The 19,632-nt window shown below is 43.5% G+C and overlaps 1 protein-coding gene across 1 annotated transcript in view; it reads right to left on the bottom strand.

Moving 5' to 3' along the window:
- LOC112266908 (delta/notch-like EGF repeat containing) overlaps nt 1–19,632 on the bottom strand; it is an 80,384-nt gene that overhangs the window by 14,591 nt on the left and 46,161 nt on the right. The window contains exons 2-7 of the mRNA XM_024444833.2: nt 16,186–16,488; nt 15,877–15,974; nt 10,416–10,579; nt 7,048–7,196; nt 6,162–6,315; nt 5,220–5,333 (exon numbers count right to left, since the gene is read on the bottom strand). Of these exons, the coding sequence (XP_024300601.1) occupies nt 5,220–5,333; nt 6,162–6,315; nt 7,048–7,196; nt 10,416–10,579; nt 15,877–15,974; nt 16,186–16,488 (982 nt within the window). The remainder of the gene's footprint in view (nt 1–5,219; nt 5,334–6,161; nt 6,316–7,047; nt 7,197–10,415; nt 10,580–15,876; nt 15,975–16,185; nt 16,489–19,632) is intronic.

Here is a 19,632-nt window from a genome sequence, read left to right as displayed (position 1 = left end):
ATTTGGTTGAGGTTATTCCTTTGTGTAATGAAGAAGTACGGCCATCTTGAACGAGGGTCACTTGAAGTGTACTGTTAGTGGCGCGTGACCAGAAAGCATGCTACAGTTTGTTTTCTTCCTGTATTGAACACAGATCATCCCGTCTTCAATTTTATTGATTATTTACGTTAAAAAATACCTAAAGTTGTATTACAAAAGTAGTTTGAAATGTTTTGGCAAAGTTTACAGGTAACTTTTGAGATATTTTGTAGTCACGTTGAGCAAGTTGGAACCAGTGTTTTTCTGAATCAAACGCGCCAAATAAATGGACATTTTGGATATATATCGACCAAACTAATTGAACAAAAGGACCATATGTGATGTTTATGGGACATATTGGAGTGCCAACAAAAGAAGCTCGTCAAAGGTAAGGCATGAAATATATTTTTATTTCTACGTTTTATGTCGCGCCTTGCAGGGTTGAAATATGGTTTCTCTCTTTGTTTACTATAGTGCTATCCTCAGATAATAGCATTGTTTTCTTTCGCCGAAAAGCCTTTTTGAAATCTGACATGTCGGCTGGATTCACAACAAGTGTAGCTTTAATTTGGTATCTTGCAAGTGTGATTTAATGAAAGTTTGATTTTTATAGTCATTTATTTGAATTTGGCGCTCTGCATTTTCCCTGGCTTTTGGCCAGGTGGGACGTCCCACATATCCCAGAGAGGTTTTTAAAAAGAAACCAAATTCTTATGAAAGCTCTTCACTTCATGTGTCTCCAGTGATAGTTTAAAGAGAGGAGCAAGAGTAAATATACGTGTCACTTCTTCTCCAAATAAAGGAGAGACAGTCTTGTCCGAAAGGAAAGGTCAAAAGGTAAAGAAACAACAGTACCAGAGAGTGTGTTTTCCTCATGGAAGACACTGCTTCTGCTGTGTGTTATACAAGGAAATGCCATACAACACAACCTCTCTGTACCTAGCACCGAGGGGTATGCTACAAAGCAGGATAAATGAGTTAGCCAGCTAACTTTGATAAGCAACCAGAAAAAACTATTGATTTTATAATTAAATAAAAAAGCTAAACTTAGATATGTCTATTCATTTGTTAAATGAATTAGACCATAATTAGACCATAATAAAAAGTTATATCAGAATATTTAAAAAAGCTAACTGGCTAACTGCGAGGACATATGCTGGGAGACGAGAAACAAGTACAGGGAGTGAATATTTAATAAATAATAGACTTGAAACAAAACACGGACAGCATCTGGACAGGGGAAACATAATGACATTAATGCTGACGGGATCAAGGGATCAAACTGAGGAATAGACAGATATAGAGGAGGCAATCAATAAAGTAATGGAGTCCAGGTGAGTCCAATGAAGCACTGAGGAGTGGGAGCCAGACGAGCCGGCTGAGGTGTGGGAGCCCGACGAGCCGGCTGAGGCTTGGGAGTCCGACGAGCCGGCTGAGGCGTGGGAGCCCGGCGAGCCGGCTGAGGAGTGGGAGCCCGGCGAGCCGGCTGAGGAGTGGGAGCCCGGCGAGCCGGCTGAGGCGTGGGAGCCCTACGAGCCGACTGAGGCGTGGGAGCCCGACGAGCCGGCTGAGGCTAGATGGAGTCCGACGAGCCGGCTGAGGCGTGGGAGCCCGGCGAGCCGGCTGAGGAGTGGGAGCCCGGCGAGCCGGCTGAGGCGTGGGAGCCCTACGAGCTGACTGAGGCGTGGGAGCCCGACGAGCCGGTTGAGACGTGGGAGCCGAACGAGCCTGCTGAGGCGTGGGAGCCTGATGAGCTGGCTGACAGTATCTAACGCACACCTGAGCCAGCTAAGGCATGGAAGCCTGACGAGCCAGCTGAGGCATCCTCGGTTCCTCCAACCAAACCAAAAACAAAAAATCTCCCTGATGCTTCCAATATTGGTGTTCAGTGTTCTGTGAGGACAGACGCTGGGAGACGAAAAGCAAGTACAGGGAGTGAATATTTAATAAATAACAGATATGAAACAAAACACGGACAGCGTCTGGACAGGGGAAACATAACGACATTAATGCTGACATGGGGATCTAACTGAGGAATAGACAGATATAGAGGAGACAATCAATAAAGTGATGGATTCCAGGTGAGTCCAATGTAGCTCTGATGCGTGTAATGATGGTGACAGGTGTACGTAATGACGGGCATCCTGGCATCCTCGAGTGCCAGAGAGGGGGAGCGGGAGCAGGCGTGACACTAACTCCATAATCCTGCTTTGTAGAATACAACTATGATATACAGTACCAGTTTCAACAGTTTTAGAATAATTGTGAAGACATCAAAACTATGAAATAACATATATGGAATCATGTAGTAACAGAAAAAGTGCTAAATATATCAAAATATATTTTATATTTGAGATTCATCAAAGTAGCCACCATTTGCCTTGATGACAGCTTTGCACACTCTTGGCATTCTCTCAACCAGCTTCATGAGGTAGTCACCTGGAATGCATTTCAATTAACAGGTGTGCCTTGTTACAAGTGAATTTGTGGAATTTCTTTCCTTCTTAATGAGTTTGAGCCAATCAGTTGTTGTGACAAGGTAGGGGTGGTATACAGAAGATAGCCCTATTAGGTAAAAGACCAAGTCTTATCATGGCAAGAACAGCTCAAATAAGCAAAAACAAACAACAGTCCATCATTACTTTAAGACATGAAGGTCAGTAAATCCAGAGAATTTCAAGAACTTTCTCCAAGTGCAGTCGCAAAACCATTAAGCACTATGATGAAACTGGCTCTCATAGGGACCGCCACAGGAAAGGAAGACCCAGAGTTACTTCTGCTGCAGAGAATAAGTTCAGGTGAGTCCAATGAAGCACTGAGGAGTGGGAGCCAGACGAGCCGGCTGAGGTGTGGGAGCCTGACGAGCCGGCTGAGGCTTGGGAGTCCGACGAGCCGGCTGAGGCGTGGGAGCTTTTAACACTTTTTTACCAGCCTCAGAAATTGCATCCCAAATAAATGTTTCACAGAGTTCAAGTAACAGACACATCTCAACATCAACTGTTTAGAGGATACAGTGTGAATCAGGCCTTCATGGTCGAATTGCTGCAAAGAAACCATTACTAAAGGACAGCAATAAGAAGAAGAGACTTGCTTGGGCCAAGAAACATGAGCAATGGACATTAGACCAGTGGAAATCTGTCCTTTGGTGAGTCCAAATTTGAGATTTTTGGTTCTAACCGCCATGTCTTTGTGAAACGCAGAGTAGGTAAACGGATGATCTCTGCATGTGTAGTTCCCACCGTGAAGCATGAAGGAGGAGGTGTGATGGTGTGTGGGTGCTTTGCTGGTGACACTGTTGGTGATTTATTTAGAATTCAAGGCACACTTGGTTTGCACTTAGTGGGAATATCATTTGTGTTTCAACAGGACAATGGCCCAACACACCTCCAGGCTTTGTAAGAGCTATTTGACTAAAAGAAGAGTGATGGAGTGCTACATCAGATGATCTTGCCTCCACAATCACCTGACCTCAACCCAATTGAGATGGTTTGTGAGGAGCTGGACCGCAGAGTGAAGGAAAAGCAGCTAACATGTGCTCAGCATATGTGGAAACTCCTTCAAGACTGTTGGAAAAAAATTCCAGGTGAAGCTGGTTGAGAGAATGCCAAGAGTGTGCAAAGCTGTCATCAAGTCAAAGGATGGCTACTTTGAAGAATAAACTAATTCAAATATATTTTATAACACTTTTTTGGCTACTACATGAATCCATATGTGTTATTTCATAGTTTTGATATCTTCACTATTGTTCTACAATGTAGAAAATATAAAAAATTAAGAAAAACCCTTGAATGAGTAGGTGTGTCCAAACTTTAGACTGGTACTGTACTTTTGCCCTCACATTCACCTGCAAGAAAACAACAACAAGAAAACAACAACAACCGTGAACCCTAACACATTCTTTACGTCTCTCCTCCTCAGTCTCTCACGACTGGATGGGAATCAGGTGGACATGAGTCTGCAGTGTGGAGCTGTCTGCTCCCACTCCCAGTGTGTTGTGTATAAACAGAGGTAGAGGTGAGAGGTGCCTCCTCACCACCCTCCACTGACTGATTGTGTTGACCTGCAGTCACATGCTCACTGGAGAATGTGATTGGCTAATTGCCTTGAAATCCAATAGAAAGGCTTCAAACGGCAGGATTACCTAACGAACCTGTTAAAGATTTTGAGGCGCGCTCTCTCTCACACACACACACACACACACACACACACACACACACACGCGCACACACACGCGCACACACACACACACACAACTCCTTGTCGTACTAATTAAAAAGTGCTGAAGCAGTTTCCGCCCCCATTGTTGCACCATAACCACGATCTCTCTGTGAAAACAACCAAAGGAAAAAAACTGCTGTGGATGGATAAAATATTCTGGTCGGCATTGGCGCTCGTCCAACAGTGTAAGATTAATAATTTAATCCGAGTTGCATTGCTAGCAGGACTGTGAATCAGAACTCAGTGACCGCAGGGAATTGTACCTGCAATGTACTATATTTTCTGGATCAGGTTGTACATTTCTACCTCTGTTGTTGTGTTGATCTGTTCGAAGAGGATTGTTCCAGGATGGTTTTCCATGTGTGTGTGTGTGTGTGTGTGTTTGTGTGTGTGTGTACATAAAAAGCGTGGATTGGCATGCCCTTATTTAGGAGTGCTGTGTTTGGCAGAATTTAGTTTTAGTGGGCTAGCGTAGATTTCCCATGTGGGGCTGAGAGCAGGTCGTTAGGGCCAGGAGGACTAATTAGACTAGCGGAGGAAGGCTTAAATTAAGCAACAGGCTGGCACAGATAAACACAGAGCAGACACAGAAACTAACAGCAGCGCTACCATGATAGCCTCACACACACATTCAGACTCACACGCACACACACTGACGCATATACACACCACGCACGCACACAAGAACACCAGACACACGCCTAGAACCAGGACAGTCCAACACACACACAACCAGCTAATGAGGATCTGAAAATAAAACGGATTAACAACGTGGTATTTTGCAGACCTATACATCCTTGCTATTGTGCATTGCTGTGGATCTGTACATGTTATGTTATGGCAAGTTGTTCTGCACTCAGAGCATTTCTGTGCTATTGGTACTGGGGTACCCTCAAGGCAGACCTATGATAAAGTACCTACCCTCAAGGCAGACCTATGATAAAGTACCTACCCTCAAGGCAGACCTATGATAAAGTACCTACCCTCAAGGCAGTAGCACCTGGGTCCTGCCAGGCTGCTGGAGCAGGTAGCCCCGTTTCTGCAGGGCTGAGACAGGCAGTGGTCCACCTGCAACTGGCAAAGATCACCCTGGAACCCTGTAGCACACAGACGAAACACAGTGTCACATAGCATTAAACCTGAACACACACAGGAGCCAAATATACACACGCAACTCTAACGCATTGACATGCAAACCATCCAACTACCACTATAACAAGCATGCACGGATGCATCACACACACACACACATTTCACACCGGTCACCCTACGTCTCACACTTCCCCATGACTGTCTATCTTCATTAACTCATTAGGTCAATTCAAAACAGAACCCTCACTCTTCCAAGAACAAGTCCTGCATCTAGCCAATTACCTCCAGCCTTACTACCCATCAAGCCAATTAACATCAATCATGTAGTGCGGCCTCCATATTGCTCTGGATGAGCCTGTGAGAACCCACTGCCCTCAGTCTGTCAGGCAGACAGACATACCACCACAGTCCTGTAATCACCCTTCTCTAATAAGATGTGGCTGGCCATCAACAACAGCCTCTGCTTCTAAAACAAGGTAATTAACCTGTCAAGTAGATCAGAGCTACACTCACTGGCCCGGGCCCCAAACACATCTAGTTGATAAGTTGAAAGGTTGCATTCTTCTCTGCATTCCCTATTTCATTTGGAGACACTCACACACACACGCAGGCATGCATTCCACATGAGGTTGGGCAGAGCGGGCTCGTAATGGCGGAGAGGAATCGGTGGAATGGTGTCAAATACATCAACCACTTTTGATTTGCAAGTGTTTGATGCCATTCCATTTGCACCGTTCCGGCCAGTATTATGAGCCGCTCTCCCCTCAGCAGGCTCCTGTGATGCACGCTCATACGCATGTACAGAGAGACACACACACACACACAGTAGTTACCTGGAGGGCAGATACAACTGAAGTTACGGCCCTCGTCCCCCTGCCTCAAGTCACTACAGATGGCGTAGTTCTGGCAGGGCCTAAGGCGGCAGGCATCAAACTCCTCACAGAATATCCCAGAGTAACCATCCTCACACTCACAGAAGAAGGTGCTCTAGAGGTCAGAGGGGACACGGGGTCACTGTCACATCCTGACTCAAAACACTTTATACATCACTGGGATGGTTCTGGATACTGGGGCTACATGGGGCTCTGCGATTCTCTATTGTTAGGCCTGTACACCCTACCGATGCCCTTTTCCTCCCAGCTCCCCATAGTGTGGTGTGCTAAATCACCCTGTAACAATGCACCTGTAGGGGGGAGGGAACGAGTTAGCAGGACCTCAGTCTATCACGCATCTCCTCTCCCTCCCTTCCTCTCTTCTCTTTACTTTTCTCTCACTCTTCACCTTGGTTCTCTCCATTTCCTCTCTCTACTCCTCTGTGCAGCAGTGATCAGTGTGCTAACAGTGACGCCCCTAGGGACCTAGCTAGAGGGGGAGTAGTAGAGATGCAGGACTTAAGAACTCTGTCTCCATCCCACAATACCTTTCTGGCAATAAGGCATGGTCTTTATTCTGTCTTGCATATCTTTTTCTCCTCTCAGTCTCCTGTTGCTATGTTACCGCATAGTGTATCATCAAGACAATAGTATCGCAATCTTACAATATTCTGCTGAATTACAGCAGTTACCTTCCAGTATACTGAGGGGAAAACCTGTTTTCTGAATATTGAGAGTGACATTTTAAGCCTTGAAATATTGTTCACAGGATCAAGCCCAAAGACAAGGGACTGATTCACCAACTCAAGGGCAGCTGACATCACATATCTGATCCCTGACCTCTTACCACAGAGGGCTGAGTGATGCACTTCCCCTTCCCAGAGCATTGTGGGTCGCTGAAGCGGCTGCCAGGCTCCACACAGCTGCTGGCCTTCACTGTCAGATTGAGACGCAGGGTGACCTCCGAGCCACTGGGGGCGCCCATGCGCAACACACCTACAACAGGAGAGAGAAAAAACTGTTATTCTAAGGTCCTAGCTGATTCACCTTGATAAATATGAAAAGGCTGACTACATGTGAGCAATATTGAACAAATTGCCTATTTAACTAGAGAGAAAATGGTGGTTGGGGGGTGAGGGGTCGACAAGGACTTAGGTACAGAGGCTAGGTGCAGAGAGAAGTGATGGTTCCTTGCAAAGAAGATTGTTTAAACTAACAGAAGATGAACATCATTGTGCGCAACATTGACCAGAACACCTTACGTTTGACAAATGTTCTAGGAGGGGTTGCATATGGATCATTGCCTGGATAAGACACCTCTAGCTGCCACTGCAAAAGAAAAATTGATTCCTCGGCGACCAACTATTAGAGAAATGTTGAAGAAAAGGCCATGTGAGCAAATATGAATCAAAACAGAAGCATCCATTTTAAAATAGACTCAAAGTGAAGATTAACAGTCATCGTTATGAACCTGCTCTGAGCCAATAAGGTGTGAGCACAGCCAGGATAAGTCATTGCCACAGCAAAGCCCTGCAGCCAATCAGGAGTCTGTACAAGCTGGTCCCCTAACACCTCGCCATTTTCTGGTTAGATCAGCCCAGTGACGTCTGTTCCTCACAACACAAGCTCACAAATGCACAGTCACTGCTCTTCTTGTATGCAGCACTCCCATGCAGTCACACCCCTGCTGTGTTTAGACAGGCAGCCCAATTCTGATATTTTTTTCACTAATTGGTCTTTTGACCAATCACATCAGATCTTTTCACATCAGATCTTTTTCAGAGGTGAACTGATTGGTTAAAAGAGCAATTAGTGAGAGAAAAAAATCAGAATTGAGCTGCCTGTCTAAACGTAGCATTAAACACGCACACTGTAAAAAGGACAACTTCACCGCATCAAAGGGACGATGGACGGGGCCATGTACCGTCAAATCTTGTGAGTACCTCCTTCCTCAGCCAGGGCATTGAAAATGGGTCGTGGATGGGTATTCCAGCATGACAAAGACCCAAAACACACGGCCAAGGCAACAAAGGAGTGGCTCAAGAAGAAGCACATTAAGGTCCTGGAGTGGCTTAGCCAGTCTCCAGATCTTAATCCCATAGAAGATCTGTGGAGGGAGCTGAAGGTTTGAGTTGCCAAACGTCAGCCTCGAAACCTTAATGACTTGGAGATCTGCAAAGAGGAGTGGGACAAAATCCCTCCTGAGATGTGTGCAAAGCTGGTGGCCAACTACAAGAAACGTCTGACCTCTGTGATTGCCAACAAGGGTTTTGCCACCAAGTACTAAGTCATGTTTTGCAGAGGGGTCAAATATGTATAACATTTTTGACATGCGTTTTTCTGGATTTTGTTGTTGTTATTCTGTCTCTCACTGTTCAAATAAACCTACCATTAAAATTATAGACGGATCATTTCTTTGTCAGTGGGCAAACGTACAAAATCAGCAGGGGATCAAATACTTTTTCCCCTCACTGTACATGTATATTTTACAGTCCACTCTGTATGCCACCATCAGTATTTCATTCACACCATCTGTCTCATGTACGTACATGCATCCATGCACGAGTGGGAACGTGTGGGAACGTGTGTGCACGAGTGGGAACGTGTGTGCACGTGTGGGAACGTGTGTGCGCGAGTGAGAACGTGTGTGCACGTGTGTGTGTGTAGTGCATGTTTTTGCATGTGAGGCAGATTATGTGGGATGCACACAAGCAGACATAAACACAGCTCCACAGCAGTCTTGCTCTCAAGGATGTGACTCATTTATTATCCAGAGTGGTAAACCGCCAAACACGAAACTCTCTTTAATTCTCTCTCCCCTTCCTCTCCTCTCTCCCGTCCCTCACTCCCCCTCATTCTCCCTCTATCTCTCTCTCTTCTCCCCCCTCTCTCTTGATGTTGCCTCCCCACAAACACCATCTCCTCAGACAGAGCCGCAGGATCTCAGGCAGAGTGTCTTCAGCCAGCACAAGGTCAGTGGACAGACAAGCTGAGACATGACAAAGCTGTGTTGTTATGGAGGTCACGCACAGGGGTCAAGTAGAAAATTCACTAAAGGGCAGGACACCAATTATGACGCCACACCTGCTGGAATCTACCAAACCCTCAGGGCGTACGTTACTGTAACATTCCTCATTGAAAATAGAAAGACTTAGCGATAAAATATGCAGAAAGATAACAAAATTGAATTCCAGAGCCAAGTGTTTATGTGTGCCACCCCCATACAAATGAGCCATTATCATACTGTTTATGGATTTTATGGATATTGTGTTCTTGATTGACATTTCATGCAAATGACTGATCCAGGCAACTCGGAACACAGCAGAGAATGTGAATGGTAAAATTGAAAACATGATGGAATATCATACTATCTTATTCATGGCTCTGACTTTGAGGTACCTTATACCAATAAACTACACGTATGTTCTACGTATCAATGTGTATTATATGCACTTTTATCACTAGATGTGCTATGTGCTATGCAAGGATCCATTCCCTTGGAGTTGAAGATAGCCATCTCTAACCCAAAATACAGTATGCACCAATGACAGGTTTGGAAATATGGAAGTCATAGTGCCATAACACATATGAATATATGTTTACCACCAAATGGACAGACAGAATAGAGTAACCTATATTCCTCCATATGGTTTTTAACAGTTGTATTGAAGTGGCGGAAAGCCTTCTGTTCCACATGGGAACCAATAGGATTACATAAGTAAGTAAATTGAGATGGAGGAGGGGCCTTACTGAGGAAGTAATTGTGTCTTATGCACTACACCATCAGATGTGCTACTGGATTCATTTCTTAGGAGATTGTAACCTCTTACCATAAAACATACGCACCAGTGGTAGGTAAACAAGTGCTTGCTACATGTGTCTAGGTTTCCCACAAGATGGACAGGAGGAGAGAATAACAGGAGAAAGTTCCTTCCTCCATACAATTTTTTTTGTTTGTGACCAACTTTTAATTTAGTTAAGTATATATATATATATATATATAATTTTTTTTTTTTTTTTTTTTTTGGGGGTACAGGTACAAACACTATCAAGGAAATGCATGCAAAGATAACTCAAACCACCCCTCCTCCACATCTACCCGCCCGCATTCTCCCTCCCCACCCGGAAACCATGTTTTCCACCCCCCACCTCCCGAATCCATATAGTTTTTTTTGTAGCAGTATTATTGTAGTTGTGGAATTGCTTCCTACTTACTGAGGAAGTAGTTGTGTCCCAGGGGGAGGGAGTGGTCAGGGACCACCAGTCCATCTGAGACCTGCTGGAACCACATGATGGTCCCCTCCACCAAGGAGGAATGCTGGAAGCCATCCTTGTCAACACGCCACAGGACGGGAGCGCCACTCACATTCACCACAATCCTGAAGAGAGAGGGAGAGAGAGGGGAGAGGGGAGGGGGATAGAGAGTATAAGAGAGAAAGAGAGTCTGAGCCAAACACTTTTGTTACCAGCCTGCTACAGTGCTTTCAGAAAGTATTCATACCCCTTGATTTATTCCACATCTTGTTGTTACAGCCAGAATATTTAAAAATAATACAATTACAAAAATTCACACTCATCTACACACCCCATCATGACAAAGAGAAAACATGTTTGTTTTTTTACATTTGAGCAAATTGATTTAAAAAAAAATGATATACAGAAATATCTAACTTAAATAAGTATTCACACACCTTTGTTATGACACTCCAAATTGAACTTAGGTGCATCCAATTTCTTTGTTCCTCTTTGACATGGAGTCCACCTGTGGCCAATTCAATTGTTTGGACATGATTTAGAACGAAACATACACGCCTATAGCAGGGTCCACAGTTGACAGTGCATGTCAGAGCAGAAACTATAACATGAAGTCCAATGAACTGTCCGTAGATCTCCGAGATAGAATTGTGATGAGGCATATATCTGGGAAACAATTTCAAGAGTGTTGAAAGTTTCCAAGAGCACCGGGGCTCCATCATTGGGAAATTGAAAAAATGTGAAACTACCCAGACTCTGCCTCGAGCTGGCTGTCCATCCAAACTGAGCAACTGTGCAAGAAGGACCCAATGACCACTCAGATCTACAGAGTTCCTTGGCTGTGATGGGAGAACCTGCTAGAAGGACAACAGTCTCTACAGCACTTCAACAATCTGGGCTTTATGGGAGAGTGGCCAGACGGAAGCCACATAATACACCTGGAGTTTGCAAAAACACATGTGAACAACTCTGTGATCATAAGGCAAATTATTCTGTGGTCTGATGTGACAAAAATTGAACTCTTTGGCCTGAATGCAAAGTGGTATGTCTGGAGAAAACCAGGCACAGCTCAGCACCCATCTAACACCATTCCTACCGTGAAAAATGGTGGTGGCGGCATCATGCTATGGGGTTGCTTTTCAGTGGCAGAGGCTGGGAGACTGGTAAGGATAGAGAGAACAATTAATGGATCCAAATACAAGCAGATCCTTGATGAAAACCTGCTTCAGAGTGCAAACAACCTTGGACTGGGGGTGAAGATTTGACCCCAAACATACAGCCAAAGCAATGCTGGAATGGCTTTAGATCAAGAATGTGAAAGTCCTTGAGTCAAAGCCTAGAAATCTGTGAAAAATGCTGTTCACCGCTACTCCCCATCTAACTTAACAGAGCTTGAGAAAATCTGCAAGGAAGAATGGGAGAAAATCCACAAATCCAGATGTGCAAAGCTGATACAAACATACCCAAAAATTACTCAAAGCTGTTATCGCCGGCAAAGTATTAACTCAGGGGTGTGAAGTATCGACTCAGGGGTGTGAATACTTATGTAAAGTAGATATTTCTGTATTTCAATTTCAATAAATCTGCTTTCACTTTGTCATTATGGAATATTGTGTGTAGATGCGTGAGAACACAACAAAATGGGAAATAAGTCAAGGGGTATGAATACCTTCTGAAGGGACTGTATACGTTTTTTATAAAACACACAAAACCCTGTGCTAGTAGGATGGGATGGTGGACATGAGTAATGCCTGTTCCTGTCTGTCTCAGTGGGGGGTACTATAATGCTCACTGTGGTGACTGTACAGCCCTGAAGCCCAGGGAGTAGAGTTATGACTGATGTGGTCAAGGGCCATTACTCATCTGACTTTGGGCCAATTACTTGAAGAGACAGTCTCTCTGCACAGACAGAGAGTGTCAGCAAAGCAGATGCACTCTAACTCAACACAAGACCAGCTACACTCCCAGACTCCTCCCACTGGCTGAGTCACTCACAGATAAATAAAACACACACACATAAGTAAATAAGAAAGCATTGACCTTTCGAAAGCCTTCGATACTGCTGACAATTTTTTTGTTGTTGCATAAATTACAAACTTATGGGCTTCGAAATAGAGACCTCGAACTGGTTTAGGAGCTACTTGGTTTATAGGAAACAGTTTGTTTCGTGGCGCAGTATCGGAGTTCAAGAACATGCCCTGTGGAGTTCCTCAAGGTTTGATCCTTGGTCCATAGCGTTTTAAATGTATGTTAATGTCAATTTTGATTGATTGTACACTTTATATTGTTTGCTGATGACACCAACATCTTTCTGTCTGATAAAGATGGTCAGAAATTGATCGTTAAAATTCATTCGTAATAAAACAAATTTAGACGACTGGTTTAAAGCAAATAAGGTGTCTTAAAATTAGGGCCGTCAAAGTTATGCGCAACCTGTTTATCGTTTACACCGTATAAATCATGTCTCCATTTCTTCACAGCATGGAAACGTTCAAGAACATGTGTTTTAGTAACAGACCCTCAGACCCTTTTAAGCACAGAACACAACATGGAACACAGCTACAGTCAATGCTTGTGCATTAAAATGGCTGAAGACTGTGTGCCTCTGGCCAGAATCATGTAAAAGTTATGCCCGATATTACCAGAGTTATATTTTTTCTTTCTGCCGCGGATTCGTGTGCATGTCGTGGGCCATTTTAAAATAGCGCGTGTGTGTGCTGTGCGCAAGTGTAAACTTCAAGAACACTGATAAGAGGGAATAGGCCTACTTAAACATTGATAAGAGGGAGTAGGCCTACTTAAACATTGATACGAGGGAGTAGGCCTACTTAAACATTGATAAGAGGGAGTAGGCCTACTTAAACATTGATAAGAGGGAGTAGGCCTACTTAAACATTGATAAGAGGGAGTAGGCCTACTTAAACATTGATAAGAGGGAGTAGGCCTACTTAAACATTGATAAGAGGGAGTAGGCCTACTTAAACATTGATAAGAGGGAGTAGGCCTAGTTGATAAGAGGCCCTACTTATACATTGATAAGAGGGAGTAGGCCTACTTAAACATTGATAAGAGGGAGTAGGCCTACTTAAACATTGATAAGAGGGAGTAGGCCTACTTAAACATTGATAAGAGGGAGTAGGCCTACTTAAACATTGATAAGAGGGAGTAGGCCTACTTAAACATTGATAAGAGGGAGTAGGCCTACTTATACATTGATAAGAGGGAGTAGGCCTACTTATACATTGATAAGAGGGAGTAGGCCTACTTAAACATTGATAAGAGGGAGTAGGCCTACTTATACATTGATAAGAGGGAGTAGGCCTACTTAAACATTGGGAGCATTAATAGCTGTATGTTACAGTGACTTTTGTGTTGTTTATGGTGAAAATGCTATTTAAACATTCTGATGTAGATCATTTTGTGTTGTTTATGGTGAAAATCCTATTTAAACATTCTGATGTAGATCATTTTGTGTTGTTTATGGTGAAAATGCTATTTAAACATTCTGATGTAGATCATTTTGTGTTTCCGTCCCTTACAATCAAAGCATAATATGCCTGTAACTCTGCACTGCTTTTTAAATGGAGAAATATTTATTTAGGGCCACACATGAGCAAATCGCGATTAACTAATGCCATTAACTCGATTCATTAGTTAAATCATTTGACAGCCCAATTTGAATTATTAAAACGCTTTTACATGCTCGTGATTCTACATTTTCTATTAGGAAATCGATTATCCCGCGTTCAATCCACAAAATTCTTGGGGGTCCTCATTGAGGATCGATACATCACTGGGGGGCGAGCTCTCTGACATCCATTACATTTACACCAGGCAGTATCAGAGTAAGGCCTGGAAGATCACCAAGGACTCCTAGTTATCCGAGCCATGGACTGTTCACTCTGTTACAATCTGGCAAGCAGTATCGAAGCATCGGTTCTCGAACCAACAGGCTCCGAGACAGCTTCTACCACCAGGCCATCAGACTGCTGAACAGCAAACCCTAGCTGACTCCCTGCAAAGACCTGACAACTTGTTATTTTTTATTATACTTTTTTATTATTGATAGTGATTATTGTGCTGCATTGTTGAAGGAGCTATAGCACGCAAGCATTTCACTGTACCTTATATACATGCTGTAAGCTGTGTATGTACGACTACAATTTGAAGTAAGTAAAGAAGCAATCTCATCTCTCTCTCTCTCTCTCTCTCTGTAGCCATCTTCCATTCAGCCTCGTTCTCATTAGCATTCCTAAATTGATGTCACTTTCAGTTTGTGTCTGCGTGTGTGTGTCTGCATGTGAGCTTGCACAAGCGCAGGCGCCATCAGTAATTAGACAGCACACCAACACAACACAAAAACTATATTTGCATGCAACCAAGAGCAGACACTGTTGTGCTGATAAAGACCTCTTATGTCTCCACTCCCCCGTCATTCTTAAAGACACACTATAAATGGACACCTACCACTTTGCATGACCAATAAAGGACATTTAGGATGCTTGCTTAAATCAGAACACATTGCAGTCAGGCACTATACTTGGGCAACACAATGGAGGTCATTTTCTACCATCGGGTGGCTGACTAAATAATGAAAGACTGCAAGTTCCATGTAAATGACACAGCACGATAATCATAAGACAATGATCTCAAGGGAAGACAGATGTAGTGCAGTCTCCAGTGTGGTTTTATGCAGAACTACAGTTCACTTGGGAGAGAAGGAGAGGTTAGGATAAACAGGGGAGGGAGGGAGAGGTTAGGATAAACAGAAGAGAGAGGGAGAGGTTAGGATAAACAGAAGAGAGAGGGAGAGGTTAGGATGAACAGGAGAGAGAGGGAGATGTCAGGATAAACAGGAGAGGAGAAGAGGTTAGGATAAACAGGAGAGAGAGGGAGAGGTTAGGATAAACAGGGGAGAGAGGAAGAGGTTAGGATAAACAGGAGAGAGGAAGAGGTTAGGATAAACAGGAGAGAGGGGGAGAGGTTAGGATAAACAGGAGAGAGGGGGAGAGGTTAGGATAAACAGGGGAGAGATGAAGAGGTTAGGATAAGCAGGGGAGAGAGGGAGAGGTTAGGATAAACAGGGGAGAGAGGAAGAGGTTAGGAGAAACAGGAGAGATGAAGAGGTTAGGATAAACAGGAGAGAGGAAGAGGTTAGGATAAACAGGGGAGAGATGAAGAGGTTAGGATAAACAGGGGAGAGAGGAAGAGGTTAGGATAAACAGGAGAGATGAAGAGGTTAGGATAAACAGGGGAGAGAGGAAGAGGTTAGGATAAACAGGGGAGAGATGAAGAGAGGGAAAGGGAGATTTGGAGCACACAGGGGAGAGAGGGAGAGCACTATGTAAACACACACACACACAAACATATATACACACACAGAGACATGCACTCACACACAGGAAGGTACCAGTACTCTTACTTGATGGCAGTCTCCTCGGGCACCTCTAGAGAGAGAGTCAGAGTTCCAGAGGTCAGCTCACACAGCTCAGGACTAACACAATGCAGTCCCTCTGTCACCTGCAACAGGAACACACACACACACACACACACATACACACACACACACACACATACAAACATACACATGAAAATACACACACGAGGCAGCAAGAGGCTAAATGTCATTATTTTATAGGACAAATAAAGAAGTTATGTGAACTCTGAACCTAGCTAGCTGATCAGCTGGTCTGTTGTGACTAATAGAGTACATGTAGCATTCATCTCTGACCTGTTCTTTCTCCCACTGCACCACCAAGAGTCTCTGTCCAGCCTTAGGCTGCCACGGCTGCAGCGTGGGAGGGGCCTGCGTTGTAGTGGACACCATGGTTGGCTGGGAGGGCTGAGGGGCGGTTGTGGGAATGGCGGGTGTGGCAGGGTCCCAATTGGAGACAGGCAGCAGGTCCAAGGTGGCTTGCTCACATTTCTCCCCCTTGTACCCCTCGCTGCACTCGCAGGTGTAAGCCTCGCCCTCACCACTGCGGCTACAGTTGCCATGGAAACAGGGGCTGCTGGCACAGGGGTCTGTGAAAAACTGACAACACAAAGAGGAGAGGGAAAATGACTGAACATTTCAGACTCAATATTCGTTGTACATAAACCTCTGCATATTATGGATGCATCACAAATGACAACTTTTCCTCCATAGTGCAAACCTTTTGACCAGAGCTCTTTACTGTCCACTAACTACACCCTTTACAACCACTACTTCTGGTTAAAAAAAAGTAGTACACTACATGGGGAATAGGGTGTCATTCGAGACACAGCCTGTATCCTCACTATTCTGTAACGGCCAACACCATTGGCTCAGAGGATTCTCCCTTTGTCCATTATTAACACCTGGATGTTTATTACAACTTTTCCTGCTTAGGCTGCAAAACCAACAGTAGCAGAAAGGGTTATACGGCAGTGCTATATTTATATAATGTAAGGGGGCTCAGTCTAAACTTTGGATAGTTCACAAGGGGCGGAACTATCAGCCTAAACTCTCAAATCTCACTTTCTTCTATTTGTATTTATTATGGGTCCCCATTAGCTGTTGCCAAGGTAGCAGCTACTCTTCCATTCTAAAACATTACAATACATTCACAGATTTCACAACACACTGTGTGCCCTCAGGCCCCTACTCCACCACTACCACATATCTACAGTACTGAATCCATGTGTATGTGTGTGTATAGTGCATATGGGGCGGCAGGGTAGCCTAGTGGCTAGAGCGTTGGGCTAGTATGCGTGTGTGTGTGTGTGTGTGTGTGTGTGTGTGTGTGTGTGTGTGTGTGTGTGTGTGTGTGTGTGTGTGTGTGTGTGTGTGTGTGTGTGTGTGTGTGTGTGTGTGTGTGTGTGTGTGTGTGTGTGTGTGTGTGTTTGCTTCACAGTCCCTGCTGTTTCTTAAATCAAATTTGACTGCTTGCATCAGTTACTCGATGCCTCCAATAGTCTGTTCTGGACTTGGGGACTGTAAAGAGACCTCTTGTGAGGTATGAATGGGTGTCTGAGCTGTGTGCCAGTAGTTTCGACTGATAGCTCGGTGCATTCAACATGTCAATACCTCTCATAAATACAAGTAATGATGAAGTTTCCTTCACTTTGAGCCAGGAGAGATTGACATGCATATTATTAATATTAGCTCTCTGTGTGCATCCAAGGGCCAGCCATGCTGCCCTGTTCTGAGCCAATTGCAATTTTCCTAAGTCCTTTGTGGCACCTGACCACACGACTGAACAGTAGTCAAGGTGTGACAAAACTAGTGCCTGTGGAACCTGTCTTGTTGATAGTGCTGTTAAAAAGGCAGAACATCGCTTTATTATGGACAGACTTCTCCCCATCTTAGCTACTAATGTATCAACATGTTTTGACCATGACAGTTTACAATCCAGGGTAATTCCAAGCAGTTTAATCATCTCAACTTGCTCAATTTCCACATGATTTATTACAATATTTAGTTGAGGTTTAGGTTTTAGTGAGTGTTTTATCCCAAATACAATGCTTTTAGTTTTAGAAATATTTAGGGCTAAATAAACTTAGTTCTCACAAGATTAAACGTTTAGGCTCTAGGTTGTGAGATGTTGGAAACCAACCAGAAAAACCTGGCTTTAACCAGGTTTAACTAACCAGGTTTAACTTTTTTAACTTTAATTTATTCCTTGCCACCCACTCTAAAACTAACTGCAATTAGTCATTTCAGTCGCTGTAGTAGCTGACGTGTATATTGTTGGGCCATCCTGTCTTCTTTGCTTTTCACCATCTCTATTTGCTAAAGCCTGTTGCCAATATGTCCACTTCTCACATTCTAGCTTTGTTGTTGTATGTAAAGGCCACAACAAAAGACACATTAATGCAGTTACACACAAATACTCAATCACCGGAGGCTCCAGGTTCCTCACGCACACACATGACTTGACTGGACCAGGACAGTCTCTCTTTCATGCTGCTTTATTTATTCCATTAATAATTCACCATATTTGGAGCGAGAATAAAAAAGGTCTGAAGAGATAAAAAAAAAAAGCTCTGACAAAAGCATTTGAAGGTGAGAGAAGCTGAAGCTAAGCCATGTTGACTCCAGTCCAGGACACGTTGGTCATATTCATTAGCAGGGGTGGTGGAGTAACAGATTACATTTAAAAAAAATAAAAAAAACGAACTGTAATCTGTTACATTACCAGCAAACATATTGTAATCAGATTAAGATACTTTTGAAAAGATAGATGACTTTTACATTCAGAAAGATGTTTGCGAGAGAGAAAAAAAAATCCTTGACACTTCTGTTTTCTCAACGACATTCGAATCAGAATTGAAGAAAGGCGCACGTTTTAAGTTTGTTCCACCTGAGCGAGTCTGACCACAAATCAGAGACCACTATGACGAAACACCAAACGTGTTTGATGGATCGCGGGAAAAGGCTACAGTCCAAGCAATGTCTTCCAAAAGTACCTGCTGTCGGTATCCAAAGAGGATCCAACTTGAATAAAAGCTTGGGAGGTCAGGATGACAGCAGTGGTGTTGTCTACGGCGATACGGACATCACTTACAGTTTTCTTCAATTGCTAGCAAGCATCGGTCAATACTGAAGCCACTTCTTCAAAACTCTTCACACGGTCTGCATTACCAACATGCATCTTGGCCAAACAGTTCATCTCACCTCCAAAACTCACTCAAACCACCAAAACACTTCATGTCTTAAAATAAGCTTGTTCGACCAGAACACTGTTAACAATTCTCACTCAGAAAGCATACATTGTCACTCATAACACACTGATCTAAAAAACACTAACAGGGAGCATTACATAAATGAGGAACTTCTCCTTGAAGTTTGAATGATTTCACATAAATCAGTATTTCATTACAGAATAAGAATAACACCTTTTGACTTTGACTGTACTAAAGTATATGTCACAAGAATGAATCAGAAATGTGCTTCAATAGCCTTTCTTTTTTATATATCTTCGCATATAGTAATTTAATTGTGAAAAATAGAAAGTAGAGACCAAACGAATTCCAGAAACTCCAGGGCTGCAATAATAATGACATAAAAACATGTATAATCACTCATACTGTACAGTACTGTGAGGGTTCTAGTTCTCATCAACATGTATAGTATAAGCATCATTACTGTACAGTACTGTGAGGGTTCTAGTTCTCATCAACATGTATAGTATAATCATCATTACTGTACAGTACT

This window comes from Oncorhynchus tshawytscha, linkage group LG14 (genome assembly GCF_018296145.1).
Source record: "Oncorhynchus tshawytscha isolate Ot180627B linkage group LG14, Otsh_v2.0, whole genome shotgun sequence".
NCBI classification, from domain to species: Eukaryota; Metazoa; Chordata; class Actinopteri; order Salmoniformes; family Salmonidae; genus Oncorhynchus; species Oncorhynchus tshawytscha.
Note: the sequence above shows the minus strand (reverse complement) of the source record. Positions and strands in the feature narration are given on the sequence as shown.